Source organism: Terrapene carolina, unplaced genomic scaffold (genome assembly GCF_002925995.2).
Source record: "Terrapene carolina triunguis isolate 2854851 unplaced genomic scaffold, T_m_triunguis-2.0 Scaffold706, whole genome shotgun sequence".
Classification (NCBI taxonomy): domain Eukaryota; kingdom Metazoa; phylum Chordata; order Testudines; family Emydidae; genus Terrapene; species Terrapene triunguis.
Window position 1 is genome coordinate 228,107 of NW_020665057.1, and position 20,627 is coordinate 248,733.

Sequence of the window (20,627 nt, forward strand, 5' to 3'; positions counted from 1 at the left end):
ATAATGGTAAAACCAATTAGATTAGCAGCCATAATAATAAAGGGAGGCAGACTGAAGTGAGCAGAAAGACTCCATGGTGAGAAGTTTATGGTAGTAAACACAACAGTTAACTCTAGTAGCCTGGAGATAACTTCTCCTGATTGCATCCTGACCACAGCTTAGGGAAACCTAAGAGTGCAACCTGGGACCCATCCCAGGTTTTTACACCATGCTGGGCCAGTACTTTAGTCAGCAATGCGTGACTGCTCAAAAAGCCAGATCCTCAGTTCGTGTAAATCAGTGTAGTTCCACTGACATCATTGGAGTTATGATTTATACCAGCTGAGGATGTAACCCATACAGTGCAAACATGCTCAAAGTTTACATACATGACTGTTGAGTCAGTGTCTTGATTTAAGGAGCTTTAGTTCCCAATAACCAGGACACAACAGGATTTTAAAGGGGACGTATTCAGGACATTGCATGAACTGCTATGAATAACTTGCAGACAAGAACATTTGACACGCCCTTTAAATTAATAACTTGCCATTTATGCATTGTCTGGGGTCACTGTAATATATTGCACTTTGAAACCAAGGTCAGCTGCACTTGTGAAGTCCAGTTTCACACTGGTGCAGAGCATCAACGCCAGTGGTTTTCATCAGTGTATAGACACCAGCATAAATCTCTTCAGTACAGACATGTTCCCAGACCGTGAGCTCTGTGGGTCAGGGAATGCCTTAAGAACAAACACACAAACCCTCATCTATACAGCGCCTAGCACAATGGGGCCTCTAGAAAGTACAGCAACACAAACAATAAGTATCGATGACAGGTGCCTAGTGTAAAAAACATGAAAAGGAAAACTCGTAGAAACAAACATTTATTTCTTAGTTTTTAAAGAGTATAATTTCTCAGTGGCCTGAATATTTTTACACTAGCAGGAAAAATTAAGCACTGTTTGAACTAACCCTCTGCCACTGGCAATTTCTCAAACAAAACCCAGGCCAGTTTTGCATGGCAATCTGAAAGTTATATAGAGTAAACCAGAAAATGTATTTAAAAGAGTTGCTTCTTGCAATAACTTAAGAATAAATTAAATATTTGTAAACAACTGATAAAAAGAGAATTGTTCCGTAAGTGTCAGTTTATAATGTCTGCAAGACTAAGGTTCATGCTGGAAGGGTTTGTTCATCCTTGACAACTGTGTAGTGAATATTGATACAGTGTCATTGGTTTGTTACTTTGTTAGCTGAAATAAAAATCACAGGTCGGGATCCTTGGCCCTGATTCTTTACTCGGTTACATCACTTTTAGGTTGGTTTATCTCTATTGAAGTCAGGGGAGTTACTCCAGCACAAGACTGGTGAGTGGAGTAGAGAATATTAAGTTTCACTGACAGCTCAGACTGTCCAGATCTTTTAGATGCCCAGTGATAGTTCCTTCAGAGATGCATGTAATAATAACTTATTATGAAGGGACATGGTGCATATCAGCCAGAGTAAATGCTTTCCTAGTTACCCAACTGTTGTGGGGTAGCTGATTGCATTGTAAAGGAGAGGAAGAAATGCACAAAACAAACATCTAGCAAATTCCCTCTGAGGGAATGTATCTCCTGTTATTTAAAAGATGAAATCAGAGTAAGTCTTTGAGTGATAGATTCTATTTTCTTAATTACTCAGTTTTTTAAAATTCTTATATACAGCATCCAAAGATGACACTTTGGATGTATGAAAATAGGTTTCATGTGAAAAATTAGTATCCAAAACTCAGGGTCAATGAGTGTAATTAAATGTAGTCCTCAGAGTGCTCTACAGTCTGGTATAAATGTTTGCTTCCATCATTTGATGCTGTGGATCAGAAGATACCTCAGTAGAACTGGTCAAAATGTTTTAATCATAACTTCTTTAATACAAAAAATGGCTTGTCAAAGGAAATGAAAGTTTTTAGCAAAAATATATTCCCCTTGACTATTTTTTTTTTCAGCAAAATGAATTGAAAAAGTTTGATTCAAATGAAAATTTTCATTTCATTCCGTTATACTGCCCCCTTCTCCTCTTTTCCCCACAGAAATAAAGGGCGGGGGAGGGAAAAGGGAGGAAAAGTGAAATTTTTTCATTTTGAAACTAAAATTTGGTTAATTGAAAGAAGCCATTAATATTTTCAAACAAAATGAAAAATGCTTGTTTCATTCTAAATTATTCCCTGGATTTTTTGATGAAACTAATAAAATATGTTCATTACAAAATGAAAAGTTTTAATTTTGTTCAGATAGTTTTCATGGAACATACATAACATTTTTTGGCCAGCTCTATGTCTAAGGGTACGTCTATACCCAGCCGCTAGTTCGGCGACAAGCAATCGAACTTCTGGGTTCGACTTATCGCGTCTTGTCTGGACGCGATAAGTCAAACCCGGAAGTGCTCGCCGTCGACTGCGGTACTCCTGCTCGGCGAGAGGAGTACCATGGAGTTGACGGGGGAGCCTGCCTGCCGCGTCTGGACCGAGGTAAGTTCGAACTAAGGTACTTCGAACTTCAGCTACGTTATTCACGTAGCTGAAGTTGCGTACCTTAGTTCGAATTGGGGGGTTAGTGTAGACCAAGCCTTAGTGTATAGCTGATCTACTCTCCCGAATACCTTCTATCTGTCCTTTATTACACACACACACACACACTTTATCAATCATCATTAGTGGCTTGCTTCAGTATGAAACTATGCTCAGATATCCCTTGATACTTTGATGGACATTTGCAGTCTGAAGCTAGTGAGTAGTTAAATTCACTAACTTTGAAGAGGAACTAAGCAATGAATAGATCCTAATCTCATTGCCACACTTTATTTCCTGTGAAATTAGATGAAGAGATGAAAACATGACCTCACTGTACCAAGAAACCATGACAACATACATCCTAGTATGCTATTGGCACATGTCTTGCCTGCATTATGTGATGGGAGGCTGAAGGAAGGCGGTGTTTTCAGCCACAAGAGTGGTGCTCTAAAGCTTATGAATGCACACTCTGGAGTGGCCAGCTGTGCTTAGAACATGGCTCTTTAACATAATTAAATATAATTAATAAAACCCATTAAAATATATCAGGGATTGTAAGCATCCACTATGAAAAGTAGTTCCTACTAAATGATGAGAAAATAATGGGAGTTCATAACCTCTTCCCTTTCTCCACTATATTTGTTTCTTGGTTTTTCCTAACCTTTTCTTTTAAAGATTCTCTGGACTACCTTACTGCTATTGTTAACAGGATCCACTTTAACAGAAGAGAAATGCCTGCTCCAATGCCTCTTATATGAATTGCTTCACTGCCTTATGGATGAATAACATCCAGCAAGGAAGTCAGGACTTGTATAGCTCTTTGTATATCCACAAGTTCTCCTGAATGGCATTGTACTGATAAAGATAAGACTCTCTTCCTGTGTGAATTTGTTTAGTGCCTACCACAAGGGACCCCCTATCTTGATTGGAGCCTTTGTTGGTGATAGTAAATAGTAGGCCAAAAATTCTCAAACCCAGATGCCTAAAATTAAGCCCTAAATATATATTTAGACACTTACACTTTAGGCACTTTTAAAGGAGGCCTGATTTTGAAAAGGTACTGAGCACCTGTAACACAAAGTGACTTCACAGTAAGATTAGGGAGACTGCTTAAAAAAAAAATAAAAAATCAGGCCATCTTTAAAAGTGCCTAATTTTGAAATTTTGAAAATGTTATCCAATAATAAATAAAATGTGTACACTGAACGGAAGGATTATATTTTAAGAATTAGCAGTACGGACGCCCCCTGGGTTACGCAAACCTGATTTACGCAAATCCGCACTTACGGAAAAAGTTCCGAAAACTAGAAATAGGAGGTTTTTTGTTTGTTTGTATTTTTGCGCGTAATTGTCGGGTATACGTTTCCGACTTACGCAAAATTCAAGCTACGCAAGGCGTTCCGGAATGGAATGCTTGCGTACGTCGGGGAGCGTCTGTATTGTTGCTAACTGGACAGGCATCCTGATGGATACAGCAGGAGGCTAGGAGAAAGGACTCTTGGGTTCTAGTCTTGACTCTGTCGTTGACTCCCAATGTGACCTTGGACAAGTCACTTAAGCTTTCTGTGCTTTCATTACTCCATCTGTAAAATAGTGATAATACTTACCTTACCTCACAGTAGTGTTGCAACTCTTAATTAATAGGCCTGGCTTTCAGAGGTGTCAAGCACCTACAACTCCAACTGGAGTGAATGGGAGCTCTGAACATGCTGTATCTTTGAAAAATCAATCCCAATGAAGCTCCAAAATCTAAACATGGTTGGTACTGTGTAAGCACAAAGTAATAAGTGTTTACATTTTCCTCCAGAGACATTTCTTAATTTGCAAACTTTACATATTTGGACAATTTTCTTTTTCCTTTTAGAGCAAGAGATTCTGTGAAACATTTCCATGTGGAGCACATGGGGTCTTCATTCAAGTTTGGCTTTAATGAATTTCCCAGCTTGAAGGAGTTAGTCATGCATTTTGCAAACCAGCCTTTAATTGGAAGCGAGACAGGTAAACAATGTGTGTCATGTGTGTGCGTGTGGAGATAGTTTTAGGGAACCCACTTCATATTTACACCAGATAGCCATTTTTACTCAAAACCTGCCCAGACGTACCTCTTCAGATATTATTTTGTGTGTGCCAATGTTAAACGTACCAGAGGTTTAGGTTAGGGATGCCTTCTGCTTAATCTAAACACAAACCAAAGTAAGCAGGTTGTGATTTTACCAGCCTGGGACACAAGCCCATTTTGGTGTCAGGGTAGAGCCAGTAACAGGATCTTGTCTCCAGTCCCTGAGGCAGAGGCCTTTGCTTGGACCCACCCTGGATAAAGGAGGGAACCGTAGCTGTTTCAGGGAGCCACGTGGTAGAACGTTGTCTCTATTATAGTCAGCTGGTGCCTGAAACAGATTAGAGCAGTTTGATGTGGCACAGAACTATAGAAATTGCTCTCAGCAGTGTAGTCAATAGAGTTAGTTTCGATTTATTCCATTGTTACTGAGAACAGAATTGATTGCTGAGAACAGAGGATGGTCACATGATGTTTACCAGTGAAATACCTGTGCTCATTATGCACTTGTCTAACAAGATGAGAGGTTAAAACAATCACACACTATAAGAAGCTTCTGTTGCTGCCTCGTCTTTGCTGCTAACACAATCTTAGCCCAGAAGAAGCATTTCAGAATGTGCATGTGCTGAGAAGAGTAGGACCCTTAAACGCCTCTCCTGCCAGTTTTTTATTTTACTAGGTTAAGAAATACAGGGTTAAAAACTACAATTTGATGACTGTCCCAAAATAACATTTAAACATCTTCTCAGAAGAGGAGGCATGGAGGGAGGGGGCTAAGAGTAGAGGAAGGAGAGAGCTATGAAAGAGTTTATTTCCACTACTTTCCATCCCAGCAATCCACAATGGTTTCCTCACTTCATCTGCAGCTTACATGCCCTATACCTCACCATTAACAAGTAATCTCCTTTGCCTTTCCTCTGCTGAGGCAGAGCAGCCTGCTTGTTGACTTGCTCTGCCCTGAAACTGGGATTTTTTTTTTAAATATTTGCTTAATCAGTGTTATTTAAAACAAGAGGGGCACAGACCATTTCAACAGACAGCTGCTGCTTGAATGGGGTCAAGGAGAAGGAGAAAGACTCTTCCTACCAGCAGATCACTTGTAGGAATGAAATTTAAAACCCTGAGTTCAAATTTCTAGTACTAATTCTGAGAAAGAGGGGTATATATTCTAGTGCTAAAAGTATAGGTTAGGTGTAGGTGCCAGGCACTCCTGAGTTCTAATCCTAGATTTGGCACTGTCGCTTCTGTGGCTTTGGGCCAGTCTTTCTTGTTGTGGTTTTCTTATTTCTAAGATAAGGTTAAGACTTACCTACCTCCACATTGGAAATTGCTAGAATTAATGAACATTTGTAAGGCAGAAAACTGCTAATAATTTGTGCGTGCAAAAAATATGCAAATAATTTGTATGTGCAGTAGTGGTATTTGTACATGCAAATGATCAGATAGATGCCTAAATGATTATCTGCAGGTGCAATTGCTGTGATGGCATATACATCAATAAATATGCACTCAAGCACTTCTGTATATTTGGGACACAAGTATTAATCCAATCACATGGTTAACAAGGTTTATTTTAAAAATGCAACTATACTATGAACCATGCTTCAAAGTACTAGTTTGTAGAACTGTTTTGGTTTAAAGCAAGGTTTCTCAAACAGGGGTTGCCGCTTGTGTAGGGAAAGCCCCTGGCAGGAGGGGCCGGTTTGTTTACCTGCCCCGTCCGCAGGTCCGGCTGATTGTGGCTCCAACTGGCTGCGGATCGCTGCTCCGGGCCAATGGGAGCTGCTGGAAGCGGCGGTCAATAAGTCCCTCGGCCCGCGCCGCTTCCTGCAGCTCCCATCGGCCCGGAGCAGTGAACCGTGGCCAGTGGGAGCCGCGATCGGCCGGACCTGCGGACGGGGCAGGAAAACAAACCAGCCCGGCCCGCCAGGGGCTTTCCCTACACAAACGGCGACCCCTGTTTGAGAAACTCTGGTTTAAAGTGTAAGATGAAAATGTTTCAATCTAAATATCCATTTTGGGTTATGAGAAGATTCTTATCTGAAGTCAGAAATATACCAGCAAGTTTAACCTTTCAAATATTTCAGATGACATGTAGAAAATTATGATTTTTCCTTCCTTCACTCCATGTGTGACATCCATTAGTAAATAAGGATTTGGTGCTATATGATCTCCGCAAGCTAGATCCCTAGAGCTGAATGATGTGCATGGCAGTTTGCTTATGGCTCCCTAATCAGATTCTGCTAGCTCAGTGAAACCCCTCTCATCTGTCTAAATCAGACAGAGCTATAGGCTGGAAATGGGTATTAAAGTATCTCGCCAACAAGCTTGTTCCCTTTCCACTTTACTTTCCTATATGCAGCAATATACAGGAAGAGAGAGCACCAATGCTGATTTCACATGCTGATGTCAAACCCCTCGAGCACTACCGTAATAAACATGATTAATAATAATAGCTGCCTGTGGGGTAATGGCTAATTTAATGGAGCAGGAGCAGTAAGTTGTCTGTTCAAGCAGAGCCTTTTAAAAGAATTATAATACTTAGCTGTTATCCATAAGAAGGTAAATGTCATTAGGTCAAAAGAGGTAAAATATCTGGCCCAAGGTCAGAAAACGTATCAGTGGCAGAGCTGGGAACAGAATCCGGTTCTGGCTCCCAGTCCATGCTCTCACTCAATGATAGATAAAGTAAGAACTTTGTCTCAGGCACTAGTGGGCAGTAATTGTATAATCAATGTTTGTTTGTTTTTTTAAATACTGGCACGGAATGTTATATGGTAAAACTGGCAGCTCAGCCATATGACGGACTAAACAAGGAACCTGAATTATTTTATTCTCTGGCTGGTTTATAAACAAAGGACTTCACAAGCACATACTATCACCAACAGAGAAATAGAAATCATCTCTAAAGGCTCCCCCCATCCAATTTTCATTTTGCTACATTTAAAAGTACAGTTAGTGTGGGCTCTGAAAGGCTGTAGAGGTGCAGGAAAAAAATTCAAACGAGTTCATGGTTCTCAAGCCTAAGTTCCATGTTACTGGGAAAGGAAGGTATAACTTAGTGCAGCTGGTCAACGTTTTTTAACAAAAAGTTTATTTATTTAAAAATAGACGACTTCTGAAAATGTAAACTTTTGTGATCAATTGTCATTATCAGAAATTTTCACAAAAAAGTCTTTTTAATTCAAAAATTTCCATTTACCAAAACTCAGGTTTTCAGTAAATGAAAATGTTTTCATTTATTAAAAAAATAAAAATCACTAAATGAAAAAAACCCAACTTTTTTGATGTTTCAGAAAAACATTTTGAAAAAAGTTGTGAAAAATATTTTTTTTAAATGAAAAATGGGTTAAAATTTCAACCCATTTAAATGGAAGCGTGAAATATTTTATTGTACTAATTTTTTGACCAGCTCTAGTAACTTTTCTACAACACTAATGATTGTTTTGTGCGCACTTTTAAACATTGTGTGTTTTTTAGTGTAGTTCCAGGAATTAGGGTATCACACTGAGTCAGGAGAGTTTATTTCTCCTCCCACTCTATCACTGTATCTCTGTGAAACCTTAGCCAAGTCATTTAGGTGCTCTGGGTCTCAGTTACCTATCTGTCAGATGAGGAGACTATGAACCCAAGCTTTGTAAAGCGCTTGGAGATCTATGGATGAAAAGTTGCATAAGGCCCAGAGATAGGGTTTGAGGTGTGGGCTCTGGGTGGGGCCAGAAATGAGGGGTTCAGGGTGAAGAAGAGGGTTTCCGGGCTAGGGCAGGGGGTTAGGGTACGGGGGTGGGTGACGACTCCAGCTGGCGATGCAGGCTCTGGGATGGGGCCGGGGATGAGAGGTTTGGGGTGCAGGAGGGGGCTCTGGGCTGGGGCCGAGGGGTTTGGAGTGTGGGAGGGGATGAATGAGGGGGCTCCGAGCTGGGGCTGCGGGGTTTGGGGTACAGGAGGGGGCTCAGGGCTGGGGCAGGGTGTTGGGTGTGTGTGGGGTGCAGGATCTGCGAGAGCGTTTGGGTGTGGGAGGAGACTCCGGGATGGGGCAGAGGGCTGGGGTGCGGGATGGGGTTTGGGAACTGGGGTCCTGGCGGCACTTACCATGGCTCCCAGGAAGTGGCTGAAAAGTCCTAGCGGCCCCTCAGCGCATGGGTGGCCAGGGAAGTGCCGCGGGCTGCCCTCGCACCTGCAGGCGCCGCCCTTGCAGCTCCCATTGCTCATGGTTCCCGGCCAATTGGAGCTGCAGAACTGGCACTGGGGTGGGGGCAGCGCACGGAGCCTCCTTGGCCACCCATGTGCTTAGGGGCCACAAGGACCCGGTGGCCACTTCCAGGAGCCGCGCAGAGCCAGGGCAGGTAGGGAGCCTGCCTTAGCCCAGGCCCTCGCTGCGCTGCCAACTGGACTTTTAACGGCCCGGTCAGCAGTGCTGACTGAATCCACCACGGTCTAGAAATCGACGCCTGGCAGCCCTAAACTGAGATCCTGCGAAGTGATGCATATGGATACAGGGGTACTTTCGTGCTGGATTGGGGCCTAAGCGTTAGAATTCTAACTAGCCCTATTTCTGTCTATAGCTTTATTAGTCATTGCAAATAGCTATACACATTAATGCTGATTTTACTTCAGTGTTCCAATGTGTGCACTTCTTCCCTTACTTCAGATAATGCAAAAAATTAAAACAAACAAAAGTGTGACTCAGGCTAGTATTTGCTGTGAGGCAGTTTCTTGAATAGACAACTGACTGTTATAAAAGCTCACTTCAATAACAAGGGTAGAAGCAATATACGGTCATATTTCTGTCTTCTTGCCAAACTAACATAGCCAAAAGGTTATTTTTTTCTATTTGTTTTTGTTTTTGTTTTTACGAGTTCTCAGCTAATGTTTTTAAAAGCTATGTGTAAGCTTTGAGTCATTAACCAGACATAAAAACCAAATTGTGGCTTTAATCAGATTAAATTGCCAAGAATACAGTCACATACTGATATTTTCCTGTTCTGTTAGTTTTCAGACAGACTATCTCTATTAATTGGAAAGCAGAAATATATACCAATCCCCTCCGCCCTCTCCCACCCCCAAAAAACTAAAACCACACCACAAAATCTTGCTACGGATTAAACTGGACATTTCTATTTCTTATATATTTACTGAATGACTCTACAAAAAATATTCCTTATGGAAAAATCCTACAGAAATTAATAGAAAATATCATTTTTATAGAATGTTTAAACTAGTGTATGCAATTCTGCAGTAAGTATATAATTGTCTACGGAACTTAATACACAGGATATCACTCTGTTCAGTACTATAGGCTTATTTTGAGTAATTGCTAATAGAGGCCTCTTGGTTCCATCCTTATTAAATGCAAAAGAAATTTTCCATAGAGCTAGGGAGAATTAAACTGACTATGACCCTTGATCTACATCACATAGCTCAAGTTAAGCATATCACATTTGCATGCTTCCCTGTTTCTATGATCAGATGTCAGCTATCATTATTTCAAATATTCTTTTTCCCCCATCCCCTCTTGCAAAATATAACTCATCTGCAGAATTTAATACATTATTAACAATCATTTTGAAAGTTTATTTTGTATTGTCTCTTTGATCTCCTCTTTCAACTAGGCATGTGAGCTTTGTAGTATTAGAAAATGCATATGGGTAGTGAGGAAGGTTGGATCTGAAGCACCAATCTAATTTTAGAGATCTCCTTTGCTAGTGTTTTGCTGCAAACAAACTCTCTGCTGTTTAGTCAGAGCTCCATGAAGGTTAGTCTGAATGACATGCGGATAACATACTTGATGACACTTGTATAAAACATCCTCTTACCAAGCAATGTCATAGTGAGCCAGAATATTAAGAGCTCGGTTCAGAAAAGGTGTTGCTTCTACCCAAAAAACAAAGTTAAATGTTATGACATTTTAACCAAGTCATAGTGCTAACTGGAACAAACTGACCAAACAGAATAATATGTTCTGGTTTTAATAAGGTAGTGTGACCCACCAGATTACCAAACCGGGAGTCAAGGAACCTGGTTTCTCTTCCTGACTTTATATTGATTCAGTGTGTCATGGTGCTTCAGTTTCCCTATCTGTACAATGGGGATAATAATGCTTACTCACCTTTATGAAATGCTTTGAGATATATCTATAGATAAAAATTCTAAATATATTATTGTCTTACATTTATATAGCAGCATGAGGTTGTGCCACCTACTCAGGAGTAAGAGAAGAGAATGGAAGCTCCTTTTCTTATTACCAAAGGTTGCTCGTCCCTTTGGCTGAGCTCAGTAAATTCTTTAGATACAGGGGTTCCTATAGCCTACTGGAGTAAGCTCAGACAAATAGAGGCATGTTTGATTCATCAGTCATGGACCCTGCTGTATCTTAGTCTTTTCATTACTTTGAGGGAAAGGTGGCAGGTTCTATCTGGGATACCTGTAGCCTTATTAACTACCAGATCAGCTACTTGGTGAGGGGGTTTAATTAATTATGTGAGCTGAGTCTGTGTGAGAAGCTTGGAGTGTGGCTTAAAAATTACCCAGAAAGGAATTTCTCTGCCTGGAAAGGAAAGGAAAAAAACAAGAAAAACTAAACATGAGCCAAATACTTACCAGCTGGAAGGGACTTATTTTTGTTTCATCACTGGTTTCCTGTTTTTTTAGTTTTACTTTAGCACTTTGCAAGTGGACAGACTGTAGCTGAGTCAGAATATTGCCAAAACAACACCCTTAACACCCTTCTTCTTTAACACCACACCCACAAACACAGACCCCATCAGCTGATCACAACTGCTCAGGGCTGCCACTGTACCGCTCATAGGATGGCTCTCTTAAGCCTTGATCCTGCAAAGATTTAATTATATGGTTAACTTTATATACCAAGTAAACCTATTGATTTAAATGGGACCAATTCCAGTGCCTAAAATTAGGCCAGGTCTATTCTTATAAACATTGCCAGTTTAGTACTGTTAGGCAAGGGTTTAATTTTTGTACACAATATTTGTGCCACCAAAATAGACACAGTTATACTAGCAAAAAAAAGGGCTTTTTCTGGTACAGCTTGTTTTGCTTGGGAACTGGTACAACCTATGGTAAAGTACTCTGTTGCCAGAATAAGATGCAGCTATGTTAGGAGGCTTTGCCTATATAGGTATACCACTAAACCTTTTCTAGTGTAGATGGGATCTTGTGGTATCAGGGATTGTGTCTTTAAGGGCTAAGCTTCCTAGATAGTCTGGATGCTGTAAAGCTCTTGTTGTTATGCCCAGACAGCTGGAACTGGACACAGAATAAAGAGATCTCTTGAAAGCATCTTAAGCACTGAGTGACCCCTGTCCCCCCAGACCTTAAGCATAAGTGTCTGCAGGATTGGGGCCTTAGGTAGCAGCAGTGTCCCTTAGTACTCCATCCAAGTCACTGGTTCAGCGGACAGCAGTACCTCTTCCTGCAGCGCTCTGGGTTTTCCTTGTGGATCTCCAATCCAAGTACTTATTAGTCTTAACATTGCTTAGCTTGTGAGAACCGATGATCACAAGCTCAAGAGGACATAACTAGTCAAGTTTCAAACATGGAATTTAAATAACAAATATTTTAACATATGCTAAATGGAGGGAAGGCCTCAAAAAGGTCATTTTCATGTAGTTTGTTTCTCTTTCACAAATAGAAAATGAGTGTTTAAAAAAAAAAAAAAAAGACACCCTGCCTTTTAGGTACTACCTCATACATTCTACAGCCAAGATTGTATTTACTGAGGAAGTTCTATAAAAATAGAATTTGTAAATCTTCTCTAATAGCAAACATGAAGCATTTACAGTAGAAAGCACTTTTCATCCATAGATTATCAAAGGTGGGTCAGCTTTATTATTCCGAGCTTTATTATTGCAGATGGGAAAATGAAAGCTCAGGGAGATGAAGTGATTTGACCAATGTCACACAGTTGGTCTGTGGCACAACCAGGCAGATAATTACAGTCTCCTAGTGCCTGATCGTGGGTCCCATCTACTGGACCATTCTGGCCCCTCTCTTCATTGTGCATAAAAGACTGAAGTGAACATCTCTCCATCTTTGCACTAGACTTAAAAACTTTGGGTCCTTATATCCACTACTCTGAGTTTGGATGCTTAAAAAAGGCACAATGTATTTATATACACCTATGAAAACTCGAGGATACTGGGCATAGATATATAGTTCTAATGAGAAGGATGTTTATCCATGGCAGAGATTTATGTGAGGCAAGAAATGGCTTCCAATTGTGAAACACAGATTAGGTGCTTGATAATCACGAAAGCCGTATGTTGTGTGTCTAATCCAGTTATCCTAATAATTGATGATTCCATGAGCAAAAGCAGATTCAAATTACAGCTCTAAAGGGAACAAAGAAAACATATTTCTCTTGCCTCATGCAGGTGTGAAAGTTTTGTGGCGCTGCCTTCTTGGCTTTTCCACTCATATCACATTAGGGAGGAGGTTTACGTGAATATCTGCTTGAAGGCAGATTCAGAAAGGCAGGCCTGGTCTGCACTTAAAATGTATAGCTATGTCAGTCAGGGGTGTGAAAAAAAACACCACCACCTACCGTAATAACTGTGCTGACAAAACCCCCATGTAGACTCAGCTATGCCAAGAGAAAAGGGCTTCTTAGCTGATGTCATTTGGGGAGGGGGTGTTTGTAAACCAGCAGAACTCCTCCTTCTGTTGGTGCTGCAGCTATATGAGGGGGCTATGTTGGTATTGCTGTATCAACATAGCTATGACGGCATCAGCTCTATAGAGTAGACACAACCGTAGCACCTGCTTGAAGGAATAGAAGAGAAGAGGTGCAGTTGGGCATGCATAGGAGAGCAGAGGTTTTCAGACACAGCAGGGGGCAGGATTTGGGTAAACCATACAGGAGATCCTGACTCCACACGCACAGTGGAACAGAGGTCCAGGGTGTCTTGGGAGCAGGGCAGGGTAGAGTCAAGGGTGAAGGATCCACTCTAGTCAGGTGGAACTGCCACTACCCAGATCCATTAGTCACTGCCCATAGCCGCTCTGCAGTTTGTGGGGAAGGATCTTGTCCCCTGTGGAAAACCTTATGTACAGTCCAGTTACTTAGGCTGTGCACTTTGAAAATGATTTGCCTTATTTCATCAATCATTTGTCATTTATGACATGATAATGTCTGATTGTCCTCTGACCTGTGTGTGGCCAAAATCCCACTCTTGTCTTAGGAACCTGAGAACACAGGAGTGCTCCAGAACTCCATGGGATATTGTTCATGATTCCTGTGCATTCTTAGATTTAAAAGGGAAATGTGTCTTAAAATCACACACACAGACAGCTGGGACAATCATTTTGTATTACCCACTTAGCACTAGTGAGTGACCTGGCAATCTTCTATTCAGGCACCCTAATTGTACTGAAACATCCGTATCCCCGGAAAGTGGAAGAACCTTCTATTTATGAGTCTGTCCGAGTTCACACTGCAATGCAGACAGGAAAAACTGAAAATGATCTTGTCCCGAATGCGCCTTCGGTAAGTTACTTTTCTGTTATTAAGGGTCTGAGTGTAACACAGCTAGCCAAGTGAGCCCTGGAGCGTGCACTGATGATCTACCCTTTTAAAAATGGTTATAGCCAAGAAAATAATCCTACCGGTACAGTCATGTGATGAATAAGAACCTTTCCACCATTCTCCTCAGGAGATCAGCAATGCTGAGCATTAGAAAATCTTAATAAGAGAGGTGTCATATGCAAATCTTTCCATCTGAACTAAAATTATTTTTGACTATACACGAACCAAAGACCTCCACCGCTATCCCTGTAGAATATTAACTTTAAAAAGTTTTGAAACTAGTTAGTTTTTACAAAAAAATCACAGCCAGAATAATTTAATGATTAAATACAATCCTAGAATACTCAAGGAGCTGACTGAGGAGATATCTGAGCCATTAGCGATTACCTTTGAAAACTCATGGAAAATGGGAGAGATTCCAGAGAACTGGAAGAGGGCAAATATAGCACCCATCTATAAAAAGGGGAATAAGGATAACCCAGGGAATTACAGACCAGTCAGTTTAACTTCAGTATCCAGAAAGACAAAGGAGCAAATAATCAGGCAATCAATTTGCAAACACCTAGAAGATAATAAAGTGATAAGTAACAGTCAGCATGGATTTGTCAATAACAAATCATGTCAAACCAACCTAATAGCTTTCTTTGACAGAGTAACAAGCCTTGTAGATAGGGGGAAGTGGTAGATGTGGTATATCTTGACTTCAGTAAGGCTTTTGACATTGTCTCGCATGACCCTCTCATAAACAAACTTGGGAAATGTAGCCTAGATGGAGCTACTGTAAGGTGGGTGCATAACTGGTTGGAAAACCATTCCCAGGGAAGCTATGTCTACACTACAACCTACGTCAGCATAACTTATGTCACTCAGTGATGTAAAAAAACCACCTCCAGTGACATAAATTACACCGACATAAGTGCTCATGCGCACAGAGCTATGTCAGTGGGAGAGCTTTTCCCGGTGACAGAACTTCTGCTGCTCATGGAGGTGTTTTATTATACTGACGGGAGAGCTCTCCCCCGTCAGCATAGAGTGTCTTCACCAGACGTGTTGCAGCGGCACAGCTGTATCAGTATAGCTGTTCCCCTACAGTGCTGTAAGTATAGACGTGGCCAGAGTAGTTATCAATGGTTCACAGTTAACCGGGAAAGGCATATTGGGTGGGGTCCTGCAGGGATGGGTCCTAGGTCCAGTTCTGTTCAGTATCTTCATAAATGATTTAGATAATGGCATAGAGAGTACACTTATAAAGTCTGTGGGCGATACAAAGCTGGGAGGGTTTGCAAGTGGTTTGGAGGATAGGATTAAAATTCAAAATGAGCAGGACAAACTGGAAAAATGGTCTGAAGTAAATAGGATGAAATTCAATAAGGACAAATGCAAAGTACTCCACTTAGGCAGGAACAATCAGTTGCACACATACAAAATGGGAAATGACTCCTAAGAAGGAGCACTGAAGAAAGGGATCTGGGGATCATAGTGGATCACAAGGTAAATATGAGTCAACAGTGTAACACTGTTGCAAAAAAAGCAAATATCATTCTGGGATGCATCAGCAGAAGTGTTGTAAGCAAGACACGTGAAATAATTCTTCCACTCTACTCCACACTGATACTGCCTCAACTGGAATATTGTGTCCAGTTCTGGGCACCACTTTTCAGGAAAGATGTGGACAAATTGGAAAAAGTCTAGAGGAGAGTAACAAAAATGATTAAAGGACTAGAAAACATGATCTATGATGAAAGATTGAAAAAATTGGGTTTGTTTAGCCTGGAAAAGAGAAGACTGAGAGGGGACATGATAACAGTTTTCACTACATAAAAGGTTGTTACAACGAGGAGGGTGAAAAACTGTTCTTGTTAACCTCTGAGGATAGGACAAGAAGCAATGGGCTTAAATTGCAGCAAGTGTGGTTTAGGTTGGACATTAGGAAAAACTTCCTAACTGTCAGGATAGTTAAGCACTGGAACAAATTGCCTAGGGGGGCTGTGGAATCTCTGTCATTGGAGATTTTTAAGAACAGGTTAGACAAATACCTGTCAGGAATGGTCTGGTTATTACTTAGTCCTGCCTTGAGTGCAGGGGACTGGAGTAGATGACCTATTGAGGTCCCTCCCAGTTCTGCACTTCTATGATTCAGTGATTTCCAGATGTGTCTAGTGAAGATGATGAAAAGTCAGGCCTTTCTTGAAGTTTCAAGGGGCGCACTCAAGAATTTTAAGCACCCAAATCATTAATCATTTTTAAAAATCAAGGCCAAAATTGTGCATCCAACATTCCGACTGTAGTCAAATAGGTGTTTTTGCCTAACTAGATCAAAAATTCCCTAGCACATGCTTTTGTGTTACATAAGGTTCTGTTTGTACTCTGCTCATCTGTAGTTGGAAGGGCTTTTGTCACATATAGAGAGTACTTAACCAAAGCAAATTAAAATATGTCCCAGTTCTTTGGGTTTTTTTTAGTGTTTACAGAACAGTTTACATGGATAATCCCATTGGCTGGTAAGATCTATTACAGTACTTAAGTATTATGACAAGTGGCATCTAGGTAAATTAAGTAAAATGACTTAATTGCTGTGTATATTTTACTGAATTTGGGTCATTATATACTTGGAGAACTCTGTGATTCTAGCCTACCCTGGTGTAAGTGGGTACCACTCCTTTGAAGTCAATGGAATGACTTTTGGGGGAATTTGGCCCACACCGTGGGGACAGTACAGAAGCTGCACGAGCATAAGGATAAAATGAGTGGTTGTGGGAGGTATCTGGAGGAGAATGAGCTATAGTTTGATTTTGTTTTGCTCATAATAAAAAGGAACAAAATATAAACACAGCTGAGCCTTTAATTTTGATCCCTTTCCTTGTTTCTTTGCAGCTCGGTACAAAAGAAGGATACTTGGTAAAACAAGGCAAAATAGTAAAGGTAAGAAAAACTTCAGAGCTTTCATACTCCTCTCTTCCATCCCATGCCTATAGAAAGAAATGAAAGTTGAGGAGGAAGAGAAAAGCCCAGGTTTAACCTAGCATCTCTGTGATTTAATATCCTATATCTAGTGAAATGAGAAATAAATCATTACCGAGAAAAATAGAAACAAACTCTGGCGAGTGAAGTGTAAAAGTATAATTAGGCCAACCAAAAAAGAATATGAAGAGCAGCTTGTAAATGACACAAAAATTAACAGCAAATTTTGTATTAAGTACATCAAGAACAGGAGGCCTGCCAAACAGTTGGTGGGGCCACTGGACAATTGAGGTGCTAAAAGAGCACTCAAAAAAGACGAGGCCGTTGTGGAGAAGCTAAATGAATTCTTTGCATTGGTCTTCACTGAAGAGGATGTGTGGGAGATTTCTACACCTGAGCCATTTCTTTTTTACAAGACAAATCTGAGGAACTGTCCCAGATAGAAGTGTAAATAGAGGAGGGTTTTTTTAACAAATTGATAAATTAAACAGTAATAAGTCTCCAGGACCAGATGGTATTCACCCAAGAGTTCTGAAGGAACTCATATATGAAATTGTAGAACTACTAACAGTGGTATGTATTGCTTAATTCAGCCTCTGTACCTGATGATTGGCGGATAACTAATGTGACAACAATTTTTTTAAAAAGGCTCCAGAAGCCATCTTGGCAGTTACAGGCCAGTAAGCCTGACTTCAGTAAAGAACAGAATTAGCAACACATAGATGAACACGATATGTTGGGGAAGAGTCAACATGGCTTTTGTAAAGGGAAATCATGCCTCACCAATCTATTAGATTTCTTTGAGGGGGGTCAACAAACATGTGAACATGTGTGATCCAGTGGATATAGTGTACTTTGACAAGGTCCCTCACCAAAGGCTCTTAAGCAAACTAAATAGTCATGGGATAAGAGGGAAGGTCCTCTCATGGCTCAGTAACTAGTTAAAAGAAGGCTAGGAATAAATGGTTTTCACAGTGGAGAGAGGTAAAGAAGCAGGGCCATCAAGGATCTGTACTGGGACCTGTGCTGTTCAACATACTCATAAATGATCTGGAAAAAGAGGGTAAATAGTGAGGTGGGAAAGTTTGCAGATGATACAAAATTACTCAGGATAGTTAAGCAGACTCTGAAGAGTTACAAAGGGATCTCACAAAACTGGATGAGTGAGCAAGAAAATGGCAGATGAAATTCAATGTTGGTAAGTGCAAAGTAATGCACATTGGAAAACATAATCCCTACTATACATAAAAATTATGAAGTCTAAATTAGCTATCACTCAAGAAAGAGATGTTGGCTTCATTGTGGATAGTTCTCTGAAAACATCTGCTCAATGTACAGTGGCAGTCAAAAAAGCTAATAGAATGTTAGGAACTATTAGGAAAGAAATAGATAAAAAGACCGAAAATATCATAATGCCACTATATAAAGCCATGGTAAGCCCAGACCTTGAACATTGCATGCAGTTCTGGACATACCAGCTCAAAAAAAGATATGTTAGAACTGGAAAAAGTACAGTGAAGGGCAACAAATATGATTAGGGATATGGAACAGTTTCCATATGAGGAGAGATTAAAAAGATTGGGACTGTTCAGTTTGGAAAAGAGATGACTGAGGTGGGATATGATATTGGTCAGTAAAATCAGGAATGGTGTAGAGACAATGAATAAGGATGTGTTATCTACCTTCACATAACACAGAAACCAGGGGCCACACAATGAAATTAATAGGCCACGGTTTAAAACAAACATAAGGAAGTACTTCTTCACACAATGAACCATCAACCTTTGGAACTCATTGCCAGGGGATGTTGTGAAGGCCAAAAGTATAACTGGGTTAAAAAAAGAATTAGATAAGTTCATGGAGGATAGGTCCCTAGCCAAGATGGTCAGGGATGCAACCCCATCCTCCGGGTGTCCCTAGCCTCTGACTGCTAGAAGCTTGGGTTGGATGATGAGGAATGGATCACTTGATAAATTGCCCTGTTCTGATCACTCCTGTTGAAGCATCTGGCACAGGCCATTGTCAGAGACAGGATACTGAGCTAGATGGACCATTGGTCTGATCCAGTTTGGCCGTTCTTATGTCTTTGATCTCTTTATGTCAGTCAGTTGCACAAAGATCCATTTAATTGGTTTGACATTAAATGCTGTAATATATACACATTTGTTTCATTGATTTTTTTAAAGCTCTCTGTCAGTCTGATCCTCTGTATCTCATGACTTCAGTCCTACTCATGTAAGGTGCTGAGTGCTCTCAGCTTCCATCCTTGAGGCTGTTCAGAGAACCTCACAATAGCAGGTCCCTTAATATAATATACCAATCTGGACCCTAATGTCTATCAGTACAAGGCAACCTGTGACTTGAAGTCTCAAGGTCTGGGCTTCCCTAGGAGCTTTGGTCTGAGAGGCAGATACTATGCCTTTTCAGGCCAGGGGCAAGTCATCTAATCTCTCTGAACCTCAATTTTACCATCTGTAAAATGGTGATAAAACTTATTCTTCTTTGTAAAGAACTTTGTGATCCTTAGGCAGAAAGTGTAGTTAAAGGAAAGTGTTCTTCTGATTATACATAGAACCTCTCATCTATAAGAAACAAAATGGTTTGAAGGAAAAGGTTGTTTGATTTTGACTGCTGTATTTTTTTACTTTGTTTTAAAATTCTCAAACCATTTGCTTGATTTCTCAGAATTGGAAAATGAGGTGGTTTACATTGCATAGGAATGAACTTAAATATTTCAAAGACCAGATGGTGAGTAGCAAATTGTAATTTGACCTGGTTTAAAATGATCAGATCTCAGGTAGGGCCTGATCCTGAGAGCATTCAAATCCTTTGGAATTTGAGTGGGAGCTGTAGGTGCCCTAGCATTTCTCAGGCTGAGTCCAATAGACATCAATTCCAATATTTAAATCCCTGCAATGCCATGCTCCCCTGACCTCATGTTTTTCACAGATGCCATGGTTCCACTTGTGGAATTCATGCATGTTTTTAGCCATCGCAAGCCAGGTGATGACCGGTTGATCCTGCTCCCAGTGAAGTCAACGGTAGTTTTGTCATTGACTTTAGAGAATAATTATAAATATTATAACCTAGTAGGTGTTTAATATCTTGGCTATAACCCAATACAAAGCTGTTCTTTACAGTATATTTTAAATTGCTTTATTCAATCTAATTTAAATGACAGAAGTGATGTGTGGTATTGGGGACTGTGCCTTCAAGGGCTGAGTTTCTGAGAGAGAGAGAGTGAGTCTGGGCAGCAGGCTGTGAAGTTCTTGTTCTTATGCACAGCCAGTTGGAACCAGATACAGAATAAAGCAGATCTTTTACAAGCCCTTAATCACTGAGTGATCACTGAACACCACAGTGGAACTTTCACTTGAGGATGCTGTTCCACAACCTAACTGAATTATTATTGGGATATTTTTTCTGATATTCAGGGTTTATTTTCCTTTCCTCAGTTCACCCCATTATTCTGAGTTACACAATGCCTTTTCCCCCCTTTTGGCATTCCTTTCCAAGCATTTACTCTCTGTTGCTCTG

At 40.5% G+C, this 20,627-nt stretch overlaps 1 protein-coding gene across 1 annotated transcript in view; it reads left to right on the plus strand.

Annotated features, from left to right (window-relative positions):
• The window catches only part of DAPP1 (dual adaptor of phosphotyrosine and 3-phosphoinositides 1), a 51,524-nt gene that overhangs the window by 25,249 nt on the left and 5,648 nt on the right, over positions 1 to 20,627 (plus strand). The window contains exons 3-6 of the mRNA XM_024211733.3: positions 4,394 to 4,527; positions 13,960 to 14,090; positions 17,004 to 17,051; positions 19,776 to 19,838. Of these exons, the coding sequence (XP_024067501.1) occupies positions 4,394 to 4,527; positions 13,960 to 14,090; positions 17,004 to 17,051; positions 19,776 to 19,838 (376 nt within the window). The remainder of the gene's footprint in view (positions 1 to 4,393; positions 4,528 to 13,959; positions 14,091 to 17,003; positions 17,052 to 19,775; positions 19,839 to 20,627) is intronic.